Source organism: Mastigoproctus giganteus, chromosome 11 (genome assembly GCF_048544385.1).
Source record: "Mastigoproctus giganteus isolate SK-2022 chromosome 11, ASM4854438v1, whole genome shotgun sequence".
Classification (NCBI taxonomy): Eukaryota; Metazoa; Arthropoda; class Arachnida; order Uropygi; family Thelyphonidae; genus Mastigoproctus; species Mastigoproctus giganteus.
The window spans coordinates 3338312-3358482 of record NC_143585.1 but is presented as its reverse complement, the minus strand read 5'-3'; the positions used below and the strand labels follow the sequence as shown (position 1 = coordinate 3358482).

At 38.0% G+C, this 20171-nt stretch overlaps 1 protein-coding gene across 1 annotated transcript in view; it reads left to right on the top strand.

Moving 5' to 3' along the window:
• Muted (biogenesis of lysosome-related organelles complex 1 subunit 5) overlaps positions 1 to 20171 on the top strand; it is a 66254-nt gene that overhangs the window by 21233 nt on the left and 24850 nt on the right. Inside the window, exon 3 of the mRNA XM_090384313.1 lies at positions 8136 to 8265. Coding sequence (XP_090240439.1) covers positions 8136 to 8265 — 130 coding nt within the window. The remainder of the gene's footprint in view (positions 1 to 8135; positions 8266 to 20171) is intronic.

Genomic DNA, 20171 nt, shown 5'->3' with positions numbered 1-20171 from the left:
ACTGAATGAGTATTTTTTTTTATCTACAATCACACATGAGGAGTTATTAAGGAAGGAAAATGCCAGAAGTTTATCAAATTGTAACAGGGTGCTTAATGATTTTGTAATAACTGAGAGCAAAATGGAGGAGAAATTGTTGAAGTTAAACATAACAAAGGCACCTGGGGTGGATGTGATCTCTTCCAATTATTAGCATTAGCATTAGTGGAGGCATTCGATGCAAGAAAGCAAGCTTATGCAGCATCAGCCAAAAAAAATAAATAAATAAAAAACAACCACTTCCACTTCACCCCTCTGTTCGTTTCGAAATACCTGTCCAGCTGAGCCTTAAGCTTATTTAGGCTATTAACTTCCATGACAAGGGATGGAAGTCTGTTCCACCAACCAACCACCCGCTGGCTAAAGGCAAATTTCCTCACGTCTCTATCCTACATCCGTCTTTCCTCAATTTGAATTTATGCCCTCTCAGGTGATTATTCTGAGCAAGAGGAAGAATCCCATCAGCATTGAGCATGCTCAAACCATTCAAGGTTTTATACACCTCTATCAGATCACCTCGCTGGTGCCTAGTCTCCAGATACTGTAATTTGCAAAACTTAAGCCTTTCTTCGTAAGAGCACCCCTTTGTTTCCATTCACTAATCTTGTTGCCCTTCTCTCTACTCGTTCCAGCATCTCTACATCCTTCTTGAAATGAGGCCTCCAGACCTGTATACAGTACTCTAGGTGTGGCCTGACCATTGCCTTATACAAGGGAATAATCACCTCCTTATCCCTACTAGAAAAATTCATATATCATCGACAATACACCATGAGCTACTCTTGCAGCCCGTCTGCACTGCTCAGAAAACTTCATATCTGCCTGCACAACCACCCCCCAGGTCCCTTTCATTCTCTACACTGTCAGTGTAGTACCACAGAGTTGATACGTTGCTGTTTCCCATATGTAGTATTTTACATTTGTCAATGTTAAACTTCATTTGCCACCTCTCAGCCCATCTGCTCAACCTTTCCAGATCCTGTTGCAGTAGCACAATGTCAGTAGTGTCCTTGACAACCCTGCCGACCTTCGTATTGTCTGCAAACTTGGACATTAAGCTTGATATACCATCATCAATATCATTTATAAATACAGAGAACAATAATGGACTCAATACTGAACCCTGAGGGACTCCACTAATAACATTAATCCACGATGAGCAGTGTCCATTGATTACCACTCTCTGTCTTCTCCCCCTCAACCACCCCTTTATCCATAGCAGCAATTTGCCTCCAATGCCACACTGCTCCAATTTGTGCAGTAGTCTTCCATGTGCAACAGTATCAAAAGCCTTTCTAAGATCTAAGTAGTATATAATATCAAAGTTATTCCCTGCATCCAGTTCTTTTGTGACTGCATCATAGTATCCAATCAAATTGGTCAGGCAAGACTTCCCCTTAACAAAACCATGCTGTGTCTGAGCTATAACTGAAGTCTTGTCTAGATGATCCTGCAGTGCTTCTTTAACCAGTGCCTCCATTAATTTTCCAGGAACAGAAGTTAAACTAACAGATCTATAATTACTTGTGTCGCCCTTTGATCCTCCTTTGTGAATTGGGGTCACATTTGCACATCTCCAGTCCATGGGTACTCTCATAATTATGGCTAAGGGTTTGCTTACTTCCCTTGCTGCCTCCTTTAATATAACTGGATAGATCCCATCCACCCCAGGTGCCTTTCTTGTATTTATCTTCAACAATTTCTCCTCCACTTTACTCTCAGTTATTACAAGATTCTCTAGCTTACTGCCAGAGTTGAATACACCTCTGGCATTCCCCTTGCTGAATAACTCCTCGTGTGTGACTGTCGATGCAAAATATTCATTCAGTTTGCTAGCTACCTGAGCAGGATCATCAACAGTTGACCCATCGATATCAAGTGGAACTAGTAGTAGTAGTAGTAGTAGTGGCACTTGATGCAAGAAAGCAAGTGTAGGAGCTTATGCAGCATCAGCCAAAAAAAAAAAAATCACACCATACCCTCCAATTGCCTGTCCAGTTCCTCCTTAAATTTATTTAACCTATCAACTTCCACAACGACAGATGGAAGTTTGTTCCAGCAATTAACCACCCGCTGGCTAAAGGCAAATTTCCGCACATCTATTCTACATCTATCCTTTCTTAATTTGAACTTATGTCCCCGTAGGTTCGTATTCTGAACAAGTGGGAGGATCCCATCAGAATTCAGCGTGCTCAACCCATTCAAGGCCTTATAGACCTCAATCAGATCACCGCGCAGGTGCCTAGTCTCCAGCCACTGCAATTTGCAGAACTTAAGCCTCTCTTGGTAAGAGCATCCCTTCATTCCCCTCACCAATCGTGTTGCTCTTCTCTGTACACGCTCAAGCAAATCTACATCCTTCCTAAAATGAGGCCTCCAGACCTGTACGCAGTACACAAGGCGTGGCCTGACCATTGCCTTATACAGAGGGACAATCACCTCCTTTTCCCTGCTAGCAAAATTCCTATATATCATTGACAAAACCCCATGACCTGCCCTGGCAGCCTGTCTGCATTGCTCAGAAAACTTCATATCTGACTGCACAATTACTCCCAGGTCTATTTCATTTTCTACCACCTTAAGTGTAGTACCACACAGTTGGTACGTTTCTCTGGGGTTACTTCTACCCATATGCAGTACTTTGCATTTGTCAAGGTTAAACTTCAGTTGCCACTTCTTAGCCCATCTGCCCAAATTATCTAGATCCTGTTGCAGTAGCACACTGCCATTACTGTCATTAACAACCCTGCCAACCTTCGTGTCATCTGCAAACTTCGACATTAAGCCTGATATACCTTCATCAATATCATTGATAAATATACAAAACAACAGTGGACCCAACACCGAACCCTGTGGGACTCCACTAATAACATTAGTCCACGAAGAGCAGCACCCATTGATTACCACCCTCTGTCTTCTCCCACTTAACCATCCTTTTATCCATTGTAGCAACTTACCCTTAATACCATTCTGCTCCAATTTGTACAGTAGTCTTCCATGCGCAACAGTGTCAAAAGCTTTCCTGAAATCCAAGTATATGATATCAAAATTATTTTTTGCATCCAGTTCCTTTGTGACCACATCATAATAACCAATCAAATTTGTCAGACAAGACTTTCCCTTAACAAACCCATGCTGTGTCTGAATTATTGCTGCAGTCTTGTCTAGATGATCCTGCAATGCATCTTTAACCAGTGACTCCATTATTTTACCCGGAACAGAAGTTAAACTAACTGGTCTGTAATTATTCGTGTCACCCTTCGAACCTCCTTTGTGAATTGGGGATGCATTTGCACATCTCCAGTCCGTGGGAACCTCCCCTGAATCCAAGGATGCTCTCATAATTATGGCTAAGGGTTTGCTTAGTTGCTTTGCCGCCTCCTTTAATATAACTGGATAGATCCCATCCGCCCCAGGTGCCTTTCTTATGTTTAACTTCAACAATTTCTCCTCCACTTTGCTCTCAGTTAATACAAAATCATTAAGCACACTGCTACAATTTGATAACCTTCTTCCATTTTCAAACTGTAATGATTCCTCACGTGTGAATGTAGATGCAAAATACTCATTCAGTTTGTTTGCTATCTGAGCAGGATCATCAACAGTCGAACCATCGATGTCAAGTGGACCAATCAGATTCAGCCCCTTCCTTTTAGAGTTTATATCAGTAAAGAAATCCTTGCTGTTTTTCTTAGCATCTTTTGCCAAAGATTTCTCGTAATCCGCCTTTGCCTGCCGAACCTCCTTTGTGACCTGATTACAGACTAGCTTATATCTGCTACAGGCTTCTGCGTCGCCTGATAATTTATATGCATCCCATGCATTTTTCTTCTCTGTCACGAGTCTCATTAGTTCATTTGATAACCATTTAGGCCTAAACCTTGAACAATATTTCTTCATCGGTATGAAAAGTCTAGTAGCTTCCACGATTAATTCCTTGAATGCTTCCCACTTAGAATTTACTGTTTGAAACATCGTCAGTCGATCCCACTGTACAGAATTTAAAAACTGTCTGAGACCACTGTACTCCCCTTTACGGAAGCAAAAACCCTTTCTGATTCATCCCCTTCCTTCTAGAGTTTACATAAGTAAAGAACTCTTTGCTGTTTTTCTTTGCATCCCTTGCCATAGATTTCTCTTAATCTGCCTTTGCCTGCCTAACCTCCTTTGTAACTTGGTTACAGATCAACCTGTATCTATCATAGGCTTCTGTGTCACTTGTTAATTTGTATGTATCCCATGCATGTTTCTTCTCTGCCATATGTCTCATTAGTTCATCTGACATCCACTAAGCCTAAACCTTGAACAATATTTCTTAGTTAGTATGTAAAGCCTAGTAGCTTCCAAGATAAGTTCTTTGAATGCTTCCCATTTTGAATTTGCTGTTGGTAACATCATCAGTTGGTCCCACTGTATAGAATTTAAATACTGTCTCAATCCATCGTAGCCGCCTTTACGAAAGCAATAAACCTTCCCTTTACCCCTAATGGTAGTTACCTCTTTGAGTAAATCCCACTTCAGCACACTGTGATCACTGCCACCTAGAGGTTCATTTATCTGCAGATTCTTAATGCATGAAGAATCACTACTGATAATCAAATCAAGAGTATTACCCCCTCTAGTTGCCTCCCGAACATGCTGATGTAGAAAACAGTCATCCAATAAATCCACAAAATCCTTGCTATTCAAAGAACTTAACAAAGATAAGTTCTTTGAATGCTTCCCATTTTGAATTTGCTGTTGGTAACATCATCAGTTGGTCCCACTGTATAGAATTTAAATACTGTCTCAATCCATCGTAGCCGCCTTTACGAAAGCAATAAACCTTCCCTTTACCCCTAATGGTAGTTACCTCTTTGAGTAAATCCCACTTCAGCACACTGTGATCACTGCCACCTAGAGGTTCATTTATCTGCAGATTCTTAAAGCATGAAGAATCACTACTGATAATCAAATCAAGAGTATTACTCCCTCTAGTTGCCTCCCGAACATGCTGATGTAGAAAACAGTCATCCAATAAATCCACAAAAGCCTTGCTAGTGTGTGAATGACCTCCTCACAAATTCCAGTCAGTATCTGGGAAATTAAAATCCCCCATTATAAGACTTATGTTAAAGGAGGCAGCAAAGGAACTAAGCAAACACTTATCCATAATTATGAGAGCATCCTTGGACTCAGGGAAAGTCCCCACAGACTGGAGATGTGCAAATGAATCCCCAATTCACAAAGGGGGATCAAAGGATGACACGAGTAATTACAGAGCTGTTAGTTTAACTTGTGTTCCAGGGAAAATAATGGAATCACTGGTTAAAGATGCATTGCAGAATCATCTAGACAAGACTGCAGTAATAGTGAAGACACAGCATGGGTTTGTCAAAGGGAGGTCTTGTCTGACCAATTTGATTGGTTACTATGATGTGGCGCCTCCGTAGCCAGGTGGGAAGGAGCAGCAGTGCGCAGCACATGCTTCTTGATTAGACCGGGGTTCGAGCCCGTCACCACCAAATACGGGGGATGCGGAAAGGTCAAGGAATGACCACCGCATATCCTGGAGCAATATGGCCTTATTTGCTAATGCTCCTAAAAACCAACAAAACAAACAAACTATGATGTGGTCACAAAGGAACTGAATTCCAAAAATAATTTTGATACCATATACTTGGATTTCAGGAAAGCTTTTGATACTGTTGCATATGGAAGACTGCTGTACAAAATGGAGAGGTATGGCATCAAGGGTAAGCTGCTACAATGGATTAAGGGATGGTTGAGTGGGAGACAACAGAGAGTGGTAATCAATGGACACTGCTCTTTGTTGACAAATGTTATTAGTGGAGTTCCCCAGGGTGTGGTGTTGGGCCCATTGTTGTTTTGTATATTTATCAATGATATTGATGAGGGTATCTGGTTTAATGTCCAAGTTTGCAGATGAAAACGGGCTGAGAAGTGGCAACTGGAGTTTAACATTGACAAATGCAAAGTACTGCATATGGGTAGCAATAACCAAAGAGAAACGTTCCAACTGGGTGGTACTACACTCAGGAAAGTGAAAAAGACCTGGGGGTAATTTTGCAACCAAACACGAAGTTTGCTGAGCAGGGCAGGTCATGGAGTCTTGTCAATGATATATAGGAATTTTGCTAGCAGTGACAGGGAGGTGATAATCCTGTTATACAAGGCTGGAGGCCTTATTTTAGGAAGGATTGCTTAGAATAAGTACAAAGAAGGGAAACAAGATTGTGAGGGGAACAAAGGGGTGCTCTTACCAAGAAAGGCTTAAGTTCTGCAAATTGCAGCGCCTGGAGAGTTGGCACCTGCCAGGTGATCTGATCGAGGTGTATAAGGCCTTGAATGGGTTGAGCAAGCTGAATGCTGATGGGATACTTCATCTTGCTCAGACTAAGAACCTGAGCGGGCACAGTTTCAAATTGAAGAAAGATAGTTGTAGAATAGATGTGCCGAAATTTGCCTTTAACTAGCGGGTAGTTGATTGGTGGAACAGGCTTCCATCTTTTGTTGTGGAAGCTAATGGCCTAAATAAAATTAAGGCTGAGCTGGACAGGCATTTGGAACGAATGGAGGGATGAAATGGGAGGGTGTTTTTTTTTTTTTTTTTTTTTTTTGGCTGATGCTGTATAAGTTTGCTTTCTTGCATCATATGCCTCTACTAATGCTAATTTCACCCATCCATTCGCTCGAAATGTTTATCTAGTTTAACTCTTCATACATTAAGGAACTGAAGGTAAAGGAATTACTAGGCAGCAGTAATCAGGTGTTGGAGCACTAAGAAAAAAATTGCATTGCTATATTTCATTTAGTTTCAAGCGAACTGAATCTGTTCCCAGAAAAAAAAAGGAAATGTTGCAAACTAAACTTACTGTAACTATGCCTCCTTATAATAGTTCCTTATATTCTTTATAAACATTTAAATTAAATGTTTTAATTTAAATTATGGCAGTGGTGATACCATATTTGGAATATTGTGTCAGATTTTGTAAGCATCCCAGGAATGACATTGAGTTTCTTGAAATGTCGAAATATGAATGATTCATCTGGGGAGATTGGCAAATAGGCATGTGATATGAGCCGAGACTACAGAGATGTGGGTTATAAAGCTTAGAAACAAAGCATCTCTGGGGAAATTTGACTGTTTGTATATATGGTGTATGTGCTCCCATAGAGAATTGGGGGGGGGGGAAAGCAAGTTGAGTGATTTTGCAAATTTCTTATTGGACACAAAACCCAGGAAGGATAAATATAAACTTTAGGGGGCAGAACCTATGGGCTAGATTCAGAAAGTTTACTTTTACTTAGAATATCATCAACCACTGGGATAAACTGTCAACCTCAAAGCATCTGATCCCTATAATATCTGGTGATATTAAAGGGGTCAGATGGATCAATACCTTCTGGCAGTGGGAAAAGTGTGATAAGAGGGATACAAATTATAGAGGTTTTTTATTATATAGCAAAAGCCTAGCTTCTTTGCATATTTTGGCCTTTACTAATACCATTACCAAGTAGTTATATTATGCATTCTGTAGTTATGGGGGAATAGTCTGGAGTTGGCAGGTGACACATAACCCAGTGTTTGTAATGCCACACAAAAAGTTCCATAATTTAAATTATTTATAAATGGAGTTTTTCTTTTTTTAATTACAAGGGAGATTGCGTATGACAGCTGGAAGCAACACTCATTGAACTTGTTTATTTTTATATTTTATATTACGTACTTGTTAAGTGTAGAGTTTTTGCCAGTTAGCATTACCATTAGTATACGCATATGATGCACGAAAGCAAGCTTATACAGCATCAGTCAAAAAAAAAAAAAAAAAACCCACTTCTCATTTTACCCATCCATCCGCTCCAAAAGTTTGTCCAGTTCTTCCTTGAATTTATTCAAGCTATCAACTTCCACAATGACAGATGGAAGTTTGTTCCAGCAATCAACTACCCATTGGCTTAAGGCAAATTTCTACACATCTATTTATTTTTATTTTCTCATTAGTTTTTGCCTGTTTATTCTCACTGGTACATTCTAATAATTTTTATATGATAAATCAGATAACCCCTTTGAAATTAATGCTTTTTCTGATTAGGAAAAAAGAAATGATAGAGAAGTTCATCAGCTATTTGAAATACTGGAAAATGTGACTGAAATTAGGGAAACACAATTAGACAAAGCAAAGAAACTTGGTGATAATCATCTGTGCTCCCTAACAGTTAACTGTAAGTTAATCTTTTCTTAACATTTCACTTAACTAAAATAAATTCAAATGTCAGGATTTCTTCACTTTCTCTTTATTATTATAATAGCACCAAAATAATTCTCCTTATAACGTAAAGAGTTCAAAATTGGCTCAAGTCTTACTGAAAAAAATTGATTCAGGACATTTTTTCATATTATTGTTAGTTCATTAATTTGTGGGGTATTATTCATCAGTTTGCTATGCCTATTCAGGGTCAATCTATCTGAATATATAAAGGATTGAGACAGATTCGGATGTATCTCAATCCTTTGGTCTAACTTTTTGTGCTTGCCTGTGAGCATAGGAAATTTTTCATACTGTATTTTTAGATATCACCTTTGTTTGTGTTTAAGATATCAGCTATATTAGACTTTTTTTTTTTTTTTTTTTTTTTTTTTCAGTGTGACACAAGGTCATTATTAATATCCTTCTAGAAAAGTGTTGAGTGGATGAGTGAAGCTCTATGAACAGTTATTTTCTGATCAGATATTGCTGATTGTTATTAATAATTAGCAGTAATTCTTCATATACATTAAGGAACTGAAGATAAAGGAATCACTAGGCAGCAGAGATCAGAATGTATCAACATATGATCAATTGATGATTGTGTTCAGATAGGTGACAAACTGCATAAATATTTTGTATCAATGTTCAAATGCGAAGATGTTAGGAATGGAATTACCACAAGTATATCTAATTCTGTCTGGGAGCTAAATGATTTTACTATAACTGAGAGGAAAGTAGAAGCACAAAATTGTTGAAGCTAAAAGTAAACAGGTCACCTGGTCTGATGGATTCTATTCAGTGTTATTAAAAGAATTAGTAAACAGGTAAGAAAAAAAAAAAAAGAAAGAAAGAAAGAAAAGAAAAAAAAAGTAGACAGGGAAATACGAATTTATGCTCTTCTATCCTTATATAGTAACTATCCAGTTGACCTTTGAATTTCTTCAAATTGTCGGCCTCAACTACCTGTGAAGGCAACTTGTTCCAGTACGACTCGTTGGCTAAAAGAAAACTTCCTACAATCTATTCTAAACCTCTTCCCCTGTTATTTGAATTTATGGCCCTTAGTTCTGGAATTCTTTAAAACCGTGAAAATTCTACCTTCATTCATTTTACCCTTCCCAGAGTCTTATAAACCTAAATCAGGTCCCCTCTCTATGGTGCCTGGTTGCCAACCTCTTTAGCCCATATAATCGTTTATTTTGTCACATGGTCACACTTTTGCTGATCTCAACATGCAAATTGCCTCTCTTTGGAGGGATTATGACCTCCTTATCTCTCATTGATACCATGGACAAAAGGCCAGCTGTTTACACTACTCGGTAAACTTCATATCTGCCCATATCATTACTCCCAGACTCATTTCTTTCTCTACTGTTTTTAATTCAACCCCAGCAGGTGTATAAGTTATACTTTGGGGTTACTATTCTCCAGGTTTAAGACCTTGCATTTTGCTGAATTAAAACACTCTTCTAACCATTCTTGAAGCTTGGACTGCTGCTTGACACTGTTCATTAACTGCTCAACCAATTTTTAGATTGTCTTCAAATTTTGACATCATGCCATTTATCCCTTTGTCAATGTTGTTTATGAAAATTAGACACAACAGTGGTGCAAGAACCAATCCTTGGGGGACCCCACTTCTGATGTTACACCAATCTGAAGAATATCCATTAATCACAACCCTCTGTCTTCTGCCTGCAACCACCATGCAGTCCATCCTAGAATGTTTCTAGTAATCCCAACATATTCCAGCCTATACTATAAGTTCTCACAAGGAACTGAGTCAAATGCCTTGCTAAAATCCAAATAAACTATGTCAAAATTCTTCCCTACATCTAGCTCATGAGTAACTCTGCTAAAATAGTTCAGGTTAGTTAAACATGATTTTCCCTTAAAAAAACCATGTTGTGTGTCCTTCAGAATACCATTTCTATCTAAATTTCCCTGGATTTCACCCTTAATCATTGCCTCAAAGATTTTTCCTACTACTAAAAGTCAGACTAATCAGTATATAGTTATTGACTTCATCTTAGAACCACCTTTTATGTATTAGGGATATGCCACAACCGAATCCAAAGATGCCCTCAAATTAACCTCAATGGTTCAATACACTCACTGAAATTACTCAAAATTACTGTGTATATATGCCATAAATCTCCTTCCAAATTACTGTGTATATGCCATCAACTACAGGAGCCTTACTTGCCTTTAGACTCAAAAGTTTTCATAATACATATTAGCATTAGTAGAGGCAGTGCTTTTTAAAAAAAAAATAGGTGCCAGTACTCATTCTTTGCTATCAGGAAAAATTGAAAATTAAAAGGATATGAAAAGTACTCTAAAATTTTTTCTTTCCTGATAATGTTACTTTAGTAGTAATGTTTTTGGAATAAGAACAACAAATTTAGTATATTAACACAGTATATTAAGCATAAATTTATTATTCAAGTATATAAAAAAAAATAAGTAAATAAATCGGTCAACTACTGAGTGCCAGGCACTCAGGATGAAGGGTCTGTAGTCACGAATGGTCGTTAGTATAGTATCTCAAATAGAGAGCTTTATGGTAAATGAAAAAAAAGTTTCTAGTACCCCAGCTTGGTTTAAAACTGAGGAACTAACAAAAACGTTGTCTATTTGAGTTTTTTCAGTTGTTGTGAATGACAAGGGTGGGAGAAGCGACCCCGACTTCTTCTTGGAGAAGCGATTAAAGTCTTGGGGAAAAGCGACTGGCAGGTGAGGGCCATGCAAGACTCTGCACAGGTGCCTCTCCCCCACCACTGCCTCAACACTGGCTCTCTGAGTACCTCTATGCCTTGACAACTCAAACTTTTTGAAAATTGTTAAAAAATACTTCTCGTCGCAAAATTTATAAATTACTTTTATAGAATTATTATCTAACTATTTAGCAACCTTTTTTGTCACCAAAAGGAGAGTTACTTAGTATAAAGAATCGAAGTGCAATAAAAAATTTGTTTTTTTAATTTTAACACAAAAAGTAAATGATAGATTTCAATCGGAATAGTTTTCCCTTGATAAGCGTCAAATAATGCAAAGCTAATGTGATTTTAAAATTTTTAGCTCCATTAGCAACGGACATAGAGGGGGGAGGACATGAAAATTACCTAAATTTTCCTGTCTAGTGCCGCCATTTTTAATTTTAAAAATATTTTAAAATTATATTTTAAACCCACTAGTTCAGCTGTTTCCGACGGTGTATAAAAAGCTATAGGTTGTTGACATTATATGTCCCCCACATTTTATCCCCATTTCTCAGACAAATTTTTGTCAACAACGATCAATATAGTTATGTTGGCCCACATGATGTACAAACCCATAAAAATTTCAAGTCAGTAGGTTGAGTGGTTCCAGAGATAAAATGCTGTGACAGATGGAAGAACAGACAGACAACCGAGTGACATTATAAGGGTTCTTCATTCGACTATGGACCCTAAAAATAATAAGTAAAAATAAATAACAAGTAAAAATAATTTCATAATAAAATTTTTGGAGAATATTTCAAATTTTTATTTTCATCTGACACCCTATGCCAACTTCTTTTCTTCCTCTTTTTGTGTCTCTTGCTGAATGACGTTTCCGAAGCAGCCACGAATCGACATATTTGCATGATCGAAGTGTCACCGGTGGGCCTACAATTTTAGGAAATAGTAGTGAAGAAACTGTTTTTGTCATCAACGAAGTTCTGGTTGGGCTGACAGTCAGATTCATTTGTGAAAATCCTCGTTCACATTCACTCGATGAAATTGGTATTGTACTCAGAGCATCCATCAAATGCTTCAATTCTTCCGAAACCATCTTTTCAATTAGGTATTCCTGAAATCCATGAATTGTATCTGTTTCGTTTTCTAATTGAATTTTCTAACTTTATTTTCACCAAATTCTAACAATTCATGTTTAGAAGGTTTAATACCTCTGTTGTCCTCGTTCTCCTTCTCACCTCATCGGTATTGTCACTAGTTCTTAAATTTGATATTTTTGTTTTGTTTTGTTTTCTTTCTTTTTTTTTTTTTTGAAACTGTCCAAAATGTTGGTGTCATTCGGATATTCAGGTACTGTGACCATGTAAACAGAGATACAGAAAATGTGGATAATGCACTTCCGTGAAACAACAGATGATTATTTGTTGGGGTAAAAGAAAATCACTTTTCTAATTCTCGAACGGGTCCCTTACAGTTGATTCACAGCGGTATCCAACCAAGGCCCGCCCCGGAAAGTGAACTAAAACAGCATTTTAAATTTTGTTAATTATCAAAAAAATTCTCATTAAATGTATAAAGTACTTAATAAAATTTTTGAATATTTTCAATTTTACTTTTACATGCAACAAGATATGAAAAATGCAACACACTAAAGAAATCTAACTTTGTATTTTAAATGGGGAATTTTTCAAGGGGAATTAAAAAAAATTTGCTATAAAAGGACTTCGTTAAACAGAGGTCTGACCGAGTAATTTAGAATTATAAAAATGGTTATACAGTTTTTTAAAGAAAATATCTTAACAATAGGCAGTGAAAAATTCAAATTTAGTTAAATAATTTTAAACTTATTTGAATAGTAGGTAAACATGTGAAAAAAATTTACAGAATATTACAAATTTCGAAGTGCATTGCATCCAAATGTCACTGTTAATAAAGGTGCCGGTATGCCGTACCGTTGCATACTGTCCCAAAAAAAGCACTGAGTAGAGGCATACGATGCAAGAATACAAGCTTATACAGCATCAGCCAAAAAAAAAAAAAAAAAAAACCCCTCCCATTTCACCCCTCCACTCATTCCAAATGCCTGTCCAGCTCAGCCTTAAATTTATTTAAGCTATTAGCTTCCAGAACAAAATATGGAAGCCTTTTCCAATCAACTACCCGCTGGCTAAAGGCAAATTTCCACACCTCTATTCTACATCTGTCTTTCCTCAATTTTTAACTGTGCCCTCAGGTTCTTAGTCGGAGCAAGAGGACGAATCCCATCAGCATTCAGCTTGCACTCAACCCATTCAAGGTCTTATACACCTCAAACAGATCACCTCGCAGGTGCCTACTCTCCAGGCGCTGCAGTTTGCAGACCTTAAGCCTTTCTTTGTAAGAGCACCCCTTTGTTCTCCTCACCAATCTTGCAGCCCTTCTTTGTACTCGTACTAGCAACTCTACATCCTTCCTAAAATGAGGCCTCCAGCCCTGTACACAGTACTCTAGGTGTGGCCTGACCATTGCTTTCTATAATGGGATAATCACCTCCCTGTCCCTGCTAGCAAAATTCCTATATATCATTGATAAGACTCCATGATCTGCCCTGGCAGCCTGTCTACACTGCTCAGCAAACTTCATATTTGACTGCACAATCCCAGGTCTTTTTCACTTTCCACTTCTGTGAGTGTAGTACCACACAGTTGGTACGTTTCTCTTTGGCTACTGCTACCCATATGCAGTACTTTGCATTTGTCAATGTTAAACTTCAGTTGCCATTTCCCAGCCCATTTTCCCAACTTATCTAGATCCAATTGGAGTAGCATACTGTCTTTACTGTTGTTACCAACTCTGCCAACCTTTGTATCATCTGCAAACCTTCATCACTTCATCAATATCATAGATAAATATACAAAACAACAATGGGCCCAACACCGAACCCTGGGGAACTCCACTAATAACATTTGCCCGCAAAGAGCAGTGTCCATTGATTACCAGTCTCTGTCATTTTCCACTCAACTATCCCTTGATCCATCATAGCAACTTACCCTTTCATAATGCCATACTTTTTCAATTTGTATAGCAGTCTTCCATGTGCAACAGTATCAAAAGCTTTTCTGAAATTCAAGTATATGATATCAAAATTATTTTTGGCATTCAGTTCCTTTGTGACCACATCATAGTATCCAATCAAATTTGTCAGACAAGACTTTCCCATAACAAACCCATGCTGTGTCTGAATTATTGCTGCAGTCTTGTCTAGATGATCCTGCCATGCATCTTTAACCAGTGACTCCATTATTTTACCCGGAACAGAAGTTAAACTAACTGGTCTGTAATTACTCATGGCACCCTTCGATTTCCCTTTGTGAATTGGAGATACATTTGCACATCTCCAGTCTGTGGGGACTTCCCCTAAGTCCAAGGAAGCTCTCATAATTATGGCTAAGGGTTTGCTGCTTCCTTTAATATAACTGGATAGATCCCATCCACCCCAGTTGCCTTCCTTATGTTTAACTTCAACAATTTCTCCTTCACTTTGCTCTCAGTTATTAGAAAATCACTTAGCTCCCTGTTTGTGTTTGATAACCTTCTGGCACTCCCCTCATTGAATGACTCCTCATGTGTGAATGTAGATGAAAAATACTCATTCAGTTTATCTCTGCCTGAGTATGATCATCAGTAGTCAACATAATCTTATGTGGTTCAATCTGATTAATCCCTTTCCTTCTAGAGTGTACATAAGTAAAGGACTCTTTGCTGTTTTTCTTTGCATCCTTTGTAAGATATCTCGTAATCAAAGATTTCTCATAATCTGCCTTTGCCTGCCTAACCTTCTTTGTGACTTGATTACAGACTAGTTTATACTTGCCATAGGCTTCTGTGTCACGTGATACTTTGTATGCATCCCATACATTATTCTTCTCTGCCACGAGCCTCATTAATTCATCTGAAATCCATTTAGGCCTAAACCTTGAACAGTATTTCTTAGTTGGAATGAAAAGCCTAGTAGCCTCCAAAATTAAGTTCCTGAAGGCTTCCCATTTAGAATTCAATGTTGGTAACATCATCAGTTGATCCCACTGTACAGAATTTAAAAACTGTCTGAGACCTCTGTAGGCACCTTTACGAAAGCAAAAGTCCTTCCCATTAGCCTTGATGGTAGTTACATACATCTTTACGTAATTCCCAAATCAGTACATTGTGATCACTGTCACCCAGTAGTTCCTTTATCTGCAAATTCTTAATGCATGAATAATCACTGCTGATAATCACATTAAGAGTATTACTCAATCTGGTTGCCTCTCAAACATGTTGCTGTAGAAAACAGTCATCCAATAAATCCACAAAAGTCTTGCTAGTGTGTGCAAGTGACCGACCTAGAAATTCTGGTCAATATCTGGAAAGTTAAATTCCCCCATTATAATATATTCTGATTTACTGGCCCACTATTTCTTTGCACAATTGCTCATTATACTCATCAGATTCGTTAGGTCTATAATGCACACCTACTCTCATTTTTCCTTTTTCCTTATTTCACACCAAACAGACTCAATGTTGCATTATCCACCAACATCAATTGGATGCACTTACTTAGATTTTATGTGTATTCTTAACTAATAGAATAACCCCTCCTCCCTTCCTGTCCTGTCTGTCCTTCCTGTACACATTGTACTCCTCAAATTCCAATTCTGTGTGACAATTCTGATGTCCCAACAATATCTGCCTTTGATGTCTTGACTAGCACTTCAAGCTCATCAAATTTATTAACTATACTCCTAGCATTGGTGTAATGCAAGTATATCCTTGCACCTGTTCCTACTCTTAGTTTCCCTAACACAGCCCATATACTTACTTGTTCCACTATGACTCCCAACAGTCCTGGAAATATCTATTACCTTTCTTTCCAGGCTACGGCTCATTCTATTAGAAGAAGTTCAAGAATCACTTTTGCCTCTGCCTGCGTCCACTGTTAACCTTTTACTCTGTGTATTCCCCCAATCCAGCAGTTTTCTGACCCACCTAACACTGCCTCGATAGCATCAGCTAATATTAATATTAAGTAAGAAAAGTAAGCAAACCCTTAGCCATAATTATGAGAGTTTCCTTGGACTCAGGGGAGGTACTCATAGACTGGAGATGTGCAAATGTGATCCCAATTCACAAAGGAGGATCAAATTCTGACACAAGTAATTATAGACCTGTGAGTTTAACTTCTGTTCCAGGAAAATTAATGGAGGCACTGGTTAAAGAAGCACTGCAGGATCATCTAGACAAGACTTCAGTTATAGCTCGGACACAGCATGGTTTTGTTAAGGGAAAGTCTTGCAAGACTAATTTGATTGGATACTATGATGCAGTCACAAAAGAACCTGGATGCAGGGAATACTCATCCATTTCTTTGATATTATATATTTGGATCTTAGAAATAACTTTGATATTATATATTTGGATCTTAGAAATAACCTTGATATTATATATTTGGATCTTAGAAATAACTTTGGTATTATATATTTGGATCTTAGAAAGGCTTTTGATACTGTTGCACATGGAAGACTGCTGCACAAATTGGAGCAGTGTGACATTGGAGGCAAATTGCTGCTGTGGATAAAGGGATGGTTGAGTGAGAGAAGACAGAGAGTGGTAATCAATGGACTCTGCTCATCATGGACTAATGTTATTAGTGGAGTCCCTCAGGGTTCAGTGTTGGTCCAGTATTGTTTTCTGTATTTATAAATGATATTGATGATGGTATATCAAGCTTAATGTCCACCTTTGCAGATGATACAAAGGTTGGCAGGGTTGTTAAGGACACTACTGACGCTATGCTGCTGCTGCTGCAACAGGATCTGGAAAGGTTGAGCAGATGGGCTGAGAGGTGGCAAATGAAGTTTAGCATTCACAAATGTAAAGTACTACATATGGGAAACAGCAACCCCAGAGCAACATATCAACTCTGTGGTACTACACTGACAGTGGTAGAGAATGAAAAGGACCTGGGGGTAATTGTGCAGGCAAATAGGAAGTTCTCTGAGCAGTGCAGATGGGCTGCAAGAGTAGCTCATGGTGTCTTATCAATGATATATACAGGAATTTTTCTGGAAGGGATAAGGAGGTGATTATTCCCTTGTATAAGGCAATGGTCAGGCCACACCTTGAGTACTGTATACAGGTCTGGAGGCCTCATTTCAAGAAGGATGTAGAGCTGCTGGAACAAGTACAGAGAAGAGCAACAAGATTAGTGAATGGAACAAAGGGTTGCTCTTACGAAGAAAGGCTTAAGTTTTGCAAATTACAGTGTCTGGAGACCATGCACCGGCGAGGTGATCTGATAGAGGTGTATAAAGCCTTGAATGGTTTGAGCATGCTCAATGCTGATGGGATTCTTCCTCTTGCTCAGAATAATCACCCGAGAGGGCATAAATTCAGATTGAGGAAAGACAGATGTGCAGAAATTTGCCTTTAGCCAGCGGGTAGTTGGTTGGTGGAACAGACTTCCATCCCTTGTTGTGGAAGTTGATAGCGTAAATTAATTTACGCTATCAACTTCCACATTTTTATCAATTTTGATAAAAAATATCCCCCCCCCCAAGCCTTGCACACTCCTTCAAGTCTGGAATTAAGCCACACACCTTTCAGCCTAGCCTATAATTTCTCCTATTGTGTATGGGCAGAATTCCAGGTGCATACACATTCTGATCTAGCTTGCAGCACTTTTTCAACGTGGTCCTGTATTTATACAACAGATTGTTAGGTCTGGTTCATTTAATATTGTTAGTCCACATGTGAATAAAAATGCTCTCTTTACCCTCTTTAAATTATGACAATCTATTGATAATATCATCAGCTGTTGCTCCCAGCAAACATACTCTGTCTCGTCTATTTTTACTATAAAAAAGTTTACATATTTCCCCTGATGTCAGCATCTCCCAATAAAATTGACTCCTCTTCAACCAGAGCAGTATGCACTTGAGTGTTCTGTTCTGGGACATGAATTGGGTGCATCACTTGGCAGGTCATGATATACAGGTAATCCTTGTATAACACATTAGTTAGGTTCCTATAAAATCTCGTGTAGTGCGAAACCATGTGAAATGGGACTAAGAACGAGTACAAAAAGAGTTACATTCCAAAGGCTAACAAAAATTCATCATTTTTTTATAACTATGGGAAACTTAATTTTTATTAAAATAGTAATAACTGAACAAATGTCTTATAAACTGTGATACATATATGTCAGTAATGTACATTCATTTAATTTTCTTCCTCTCCATTGCAGAATATTTTCACCTTCTGAACTTCTTCTGCAGCATCTAGATTTCATGTATCTTCTTCGCTCTTTAAAAGTCAGTAATCTGGATTTGTTTGCTTTTGTTTGACAGATCTTTGTAAATTTTGTGGTATTTGCTAAGCATTTTCGAAACTGTCTTTTGAACTTTGTGCTCCTTTCAGTCGAAGGATCTGCATTTGAAAAATAAGGTTATAATTTCTTGGCTAAGTTTTATGCCTTCCCATATGCTTTTTAGTGTAAAATTTGGAACTTCAGAATTTTTGTCTGCACTACCACTCTCTGAATTGATTGCTTTATTTAAATTTAAGATTTTTGCCAACATGATGATAGCTTTTCTCCTTTTTTAAGACTATCCAAAATTTGTATCTTTGACTCTAGAGAAATAGTTTCTTTTGAGCAGTGCTTTTTTACTTATGGTTCTTAAGAACAAAGTTTAGTAATTCATACCTGGAAAAATATATAAACAATCAAATAAAAACAAAAATAACCTTACAAAAACCTTAAAAGTCACGAACTGCACACTTCGAAGTTGCAATTTTTTGTAGGCTCAAACAAGCACAAGTTCAACAGCACAGAAACTAACACACTGGGATTTCCCAAAAAGGGGGGGGGGTGTTCACTTATATCCGCAGTTTCAGCCATCCACGGTAGGTCTTGGAACGTCTCCCCCACGGATACAGGGGTCTTACTGTATTACAGAAATTAAACTGTTAAAACTTTATCCACCAGTGAAGTTAAAATTAAGCTACCAAAGTTACCAGAAAGAATTTAACTTAGCAGAAATACTTTAGAAAAGTTCAGGATTAAATTTACAAAATAGTACAAAAATTAATTTCACAAAATTATTGAAATAAAATGTTCAAAATTACTGAAATAGCATTTAAATTACAGAAATTAAATTTAAACAAAAATTCTGTCCACCAGATATCTGGCATTAATCCCCTTAAGTTAAGCTGCTGGAGCAAAATTGAAACATACCTGCTCTCTTCTATTGTCTGCAGACAGTGTGAGATCTTTCTTGTATTCAAGGGTGGTCCCTACATGCTTGAAATGTAAAGACTGGTAAGCTTGTCTTTTGTTTCAAGAAAATAATGGAGTCATTGATTAAAAAGTAATGGAGGATCATCCTGATAGGAATGCAGTTATACAACAATCACAGCATGGATTTGTTAAGGGGAAATCTTGAGTGACCATTCTGATTAGATGCCATGATGTAGTCACAAAGGAACTGGATGCAAAAAGTAATTTTGATATTAGCATTAGTAGTGGCAAATGATGCAATAAAGCAAGATTATACAGCATCAGCCAAAAAAAAAATATATATAATAATAATAATTACACCTCCCATTTCACCTATTCATTCCCTCCATTAGTTTTGTCTAGTTCTTCCTTGAATTTATTTAAGCTGTCAACTTTCAAAACAACAGATGGAAGTTTGTTCTAGTAATCAACCACCTGCTGGCTAAAGACAAACTTCCACATGTCTATTCTGCACCTCCTCAACTGTACCTCCTCAATTTGAATTTGTGTGTGTGGGCTGAACAAGAGGAAGAATCCCAGCATTCAAAGCCTCAATCAGATCACCTCGCAGGTGCCTAGTCTCCAGATGCTGCAATTTGCAGAACTGAAGCCTTTCTTGGTGAGAACGTCCCTTTGTTCCCCCTCACCAACCTCGTTGCCCTTTTCTGTACTTGAAGGGGATCAAGTTGATACTGTTCCATTGCTGTACAGATAGGAGGACTATAGCATTAGGGGCAAGGTACTGCAGTGAGAGATGGTTGGGTGGGAGAAGATTATTATTAGCCATATGGTGCAAGGAACCCTGAGGCTTATGCTGCACCAGCCAAAAAAAAAAAAAAAAAAAAAAAATTCTGAATTACCCTGAGA